A 4,553-nucleotide genomic window follows, 5' to 3' on the forward strand; every position below is an offset into this window, starting at 1 on the left:
TTCGATTGCAAATAAGAAATTTTTTTTGTCTATTTTGGATGCATTTCTCCGATCTGTTCAAATGTTGTTTGTTTTCAGCGTGTCACAAAATGATTGATCTTTGTTTCCCACCTCTCTTCCTCCACAGGTGAGCTGGTCACACCACCCGGCACCTCCTGCATCATCGGATGAACCCACCATCCTCTCATCCTTTACTGTCAGCGATCTCGGGAAACACATGCCACTATGTTTCTCTTGACCTCTCCCGCCACCTTCCTCCTCCTCCTCCTCCTCCTGCTGCCTTCCTGCCAGTCAGAGTCCCAGCGCAGTGAATCCAGTGGTGACCCCAACCTGCGTGTGGCCTCGCCCTCCATGTTTCCCTCCACCTTCCCGCCTTCCTCTAATGTCAGCACCAACTCATCTGGTGTCAAGGCGGCATGCGAGGACATTCCGGTGTGTCAGCCTGGCATTCTGTTTCCTGTCTGGGAGCCCAACGGGCCAGGACTCGCCGACCAGGTGGCCCGAGCTGTCGTCTACTTTGTGTCGCTCATGTACATGTTCCTGGGCGTGTCCATCATCGCCGACCGCTTCATGGCGTCCATAGAGGTCATCACGTCACAGGTGAGAAGGATGACTGGAGGAATGCATGGATGGCGTAGCCGAAGAAAAAGTACTGGGAGTATAGTCACGAGATACTACGTATGTCTTTCCTTCACAACTAAATGCTCGGGAACGATAATAATTCATGTGGTTTTTTACAAAATAAATAGTAAATAAATACCAGTAAACACAAAATACAACATTCAATAAACGGAAAATACTTGAAAAGATTAAAGAAATAAACAGACATTGAGAATAGAAGGTTTTACCCCTAAAGCCGAACCGTGACCATTAACGCCGAAACCCTGTTCTATTTTTATCTGTGTGATTTGCTTAGTAAGTTAATTTCACTCTTTAATATCCCATTAAACCTTGAAAACTGCGCCCGCTCCATTGTTGAAGAGTAAAGCACTGCGGTAAGAGCTCATTCCATTTTAGTAATGAAGTTTCTTAGACACTTGTTGCCTTCCCATCCAGAATGCTTTTGGAAATACAAAGGCACACATTTCAAAATATATTCAGATTTTTATTATACACAGTACTACTACTACTACTACTACTACTCCTGCACTTTCTTCTTGTCCCCTGAGGGGTCACCGCAGAAAATCAACGTTCTCCACCTTACCCTGTCCTTTGCATCGTCCTCCCCAACACCAGCCACTCTCATGTCCTCCCTCACTACGTCCATGTCTCTTCTCCTGGGTCGTCCTCTAGCCCTGTCCTTTGCATCGTCCTCCCCAACACCAGCCACTCTCATGTCCTCCCTCCCTTGTAAAGTTTCAGGGTGAAATCAAAAATCAGTTTTTGATTTCACATTATGCCGTGTCTTCTCCTCATCATTCAATTCAATTCAATTCAATTTTATTTATATAGCGCCAGATCACAACATAAAGTCATCTCAAGGCACTTTACAGGATTAGCAGGGAAAGACCTGCAGGGAAACACAGAACCCAACTTGACCCACAAGAGCAACGGAGGCAAGGAAAAACTTCCCTCTAACGGGCAGAAACCTTGGACAGAACCTAGGCTCATGGTGGACGGCCATCTGTCTGACCGGCTGGGTTGAGAGAGAGAGAGAGAGAGAGAGAGAGAGAGAATGGCAGGTCGGAGACGAGTCAAGGAGATGGATAGGGAAGTGATAGCGAGACAGAGCAGGAGCAGACAAAAACAAAATGCTAATGCTAGCGATATAAAGCTATAAATGCTAATGCTAGCGACGTGGACTTCAGTGTTGAGGGACACAGGTCCAGGTTCTGCAGCACCACCATGATCTCAGCAAGCCCAAATGAAGAACTGGATTCCACAGAGAACCTTGTCCCGCTGGAGAGTCCCTCGTTCCTCAGAACAAAGCCACGGCTTGTCTCGGAGGTCCAGGATGAAGTTTCGTCTTGTGTTTGACGTCTGCTAAAAATGGGACCCACAATAAAGAGCCCATGCTGAACTCCAAATGAGAGCAAATGAAGCATCGACTGATTCCATATTGAATCTATTATCTGAGCCTGGACTAATTCAATTGCATTAAATTCTGGTTTAAACAGGATAGCAGCTGTCATCAAAGAATAAATACATTATGAATGAATTAAACATTCTGATCTTGATTAAGCATGCGTAGCTGAGCAATGACTGATATACAGCCATATCTAACTTAGATAATAATGTACGTGTCTATTTATTTGGACAGGGTGAGACTAACCACCAAGTAATTGTTCATTTGCTCTTGTTTTCCCATCACTTTGGGTGTCTTTAGTGTTTGGGTCATTAAACACAACCAAACTTCACCTCTACTTAGCCTGCTTTAGATAACAGCAGGAAGCAGGTAGTTCGGGACAGAGTGGACCATAAACAGCAAAGTCAATATGGAGAAGAAGCGCCGATGAACAACGTGTCCCGATTCAAGCATCATCAGCGGTCACTCAGGTTCTCCTGAGGTTCTCCTCTTCGTGTTCTGAAACGGATTCAGACTCCAAAATGCTGGGATGCTGTGTGAAACAAACAACAACAAGTGAATGCAATCATTACTAAACGATCCGTTGATCCGCTTCCTCTTTTGTCGATAGGAATCCGTACAATCTGCGAGGAAAATTATTATTTTGAAGTATTTCTCAACACACTCAATCGCTCTGGCAGCAACAACGCCTCCTCAAGTTGGGTGTCGGTTTGCCATTCATGTGTTTATGTGTATGTTGTGCAATTAAATAGGCCTTTCTGTGCTGTATTATCACTTAGCGCTCAGTGAATGGCCCATGAACAATGGTGATCATTTCAGAAGAGCACATGAATTCATTACGTACAGACTTTGTTGCGGTACGTTACGCAGCGCGGCAGGTGACTGCACAGTGACTGGACTCCGGTTTCATCTACTCAGACGGATGTCTGTGTGCTTGTTGTGCCACCAGGAGAAGGAGGTGACCATCACACTGCCCAACGGGGAAACATCAGTGGCGACAGTTCGAATCTGGAATGAAACGGTGTCCAACCTGACACTGATGGCTCTCGGCTCCAGCGCGCCGGAGATACTGCTGTCCGTAATAGAGGTAGACACACACACACACACACACACACACACACAGAGAGTTTAGGAGGATTCCTGCTGCTCCTCTGTGTCTTCCTTTTCCATTTCTTAACGGCTGTATAAATCAGCATCTTTCGCTCCTCACTCAGTCTCCATCTTTCCAGGTGTGTGGTCACAAGTTTGAGGCCGGTGAGCTGGGACCGGGAACCATTGTCGGCAGCGCAGCCTTCAACATGTTTGTGATCCTCGGGATCTGTGTTTGGGTGGTCCCCAAAGATGAGACCCGCAAGATCAAACACCTCAGGGTGTTCTTCATCACGGCCTTCTGGAGCATCTTCGCCTACATCTGGCTCTTCCTCATCCTGTCCGTTATGTCGCCGGGTGTCGTGGAGGTGTGGCAAGTTCAGTTAGTTCAAAAGCAAATAAATGAAGGCATGCAATGTCAGGCCGGTTCTGAAAGAGTCCTTTTAACGTGGAGTGAAGGCTAAGCAGGCCCGGTGGAGGAATAATCAATCAAACATTAGAGCAATAGTTAAGTTGACATATCTTTTTGAGCTGACTTGCAGTAATACCATGTCAAGCTCTCTGTAGGTAAACTCACCTGACGAGCTGGTTTGTTTTCACATTATGATTTAAGATTGAGCCTAAGTTTAAAATAAATTGGAAGCAGCCTTTGAATAACGCAGTTAGTAAATCTGAACCGACTGCTTCTGTGTTTCTAAACGAATACGTTTCAGTGCTGCTGTATATGACAATGGAGAGGTGTATATTTGTTTATTCTATCTGGCCACGCCCTCTCCATCCGCCCCTTCGACTGTCTGCTATGATTCAATCAGGTGGAGTGACCTGATTGGCTGTTTTTACGTGGTTCAGGTGTGGGAGGCCCTCGTGACCCTGCTCTTCTTCCCGGTGTGTGTCCTCCTGGCTTGGATCGCCGATCGCCGCCTCCTCTTCTACAAATACATGGGCAAGCGTTACCGTGCCGACAAGCGCCGTGGTATTGTCGTGGAGACGGAAGGAGACCTGACACCCAACAAGGGCGGCATGGAGATGATAAACGACGGCAAGTTCCAACTTCACGGTGGCGCTATGGTCCCTTCTGAGAACTGTGGGGGCGGAGCTCAGGACCCAGGCGCTGCATCCAATAATATCGGGGCAGCAGCGGGGGTCATGGCAACAGGAGCCAGAGGCAACCTTCCCAACTCTAACAGCACAATGGTCAATGTGGAAAGCAGCAAGGAGCTGGACGAGAGTCGCAAAGAGGTGAGTCAGAGGGGAGGAAACGGCACGGCAACATCCTGAACGTATTTCCACAGCTATGGAAGCAACACTCAGAATCAAAGTCCCCTAACTGCCGGTGTGTTTGGTCTCCATTGGTGAGGACGTGAGCCTTGATCTACCAATGCCCCCAGCCTTTGTATGTCCAGAAGAGTGCGCAGCAGGAGTTGGTGCAGAACATCCC

The 4,553-nt window shown here is 47.3% G+C and overlaps 1 protein-coding gene across 1 annotated transcript in view; it reads left to right on the forward strand.

Moving 5' to 3' along the window:
* Positions 1–351: 351 nt before the first annotated feature.
* The window catches only part of LOC137901642 (sodium/calcium exchanger 2-like), a 30,543-nt gene continuing 26,341 nt past the window's right edge, over positions 352–4,553 (forward strand). The window contains exons 1-4 of the mRNA XM_068745686.1: positions 352–600; positions 2,976–3,113; positions 3,256–3,483; positions 3,965–4,354. Coding sequence (XP_068601787.1) covers positions 352–600; positions 2,976–3,113; positions 3,256–3,483; positions 3,965–4,354 — 1,005 coding nt within the window. The remainder of the gene's footprint in view (positions 601–2,975; positions 3,114–3,255; positions 3,484–3,964; positions 4,355–4,553) is intronic.

Source organism: Brachionichthys hirsutus, chromosome 11, assembly GCF_040956055.1.
Source record: "Brachionichthys hirsutus isolate HB-005 chromosome 11, CSIRO-AGI_Bhir_v1, whole genome shotgun sequence".
Taxonomy (NCBI): domain Eukaryota; kingdom Metazoa; phylum Chordata; class Actinopteri; order Lophiiformes; family Brachionichthyidae; genus Brachionichthys; species Brachionichthys hirsutus.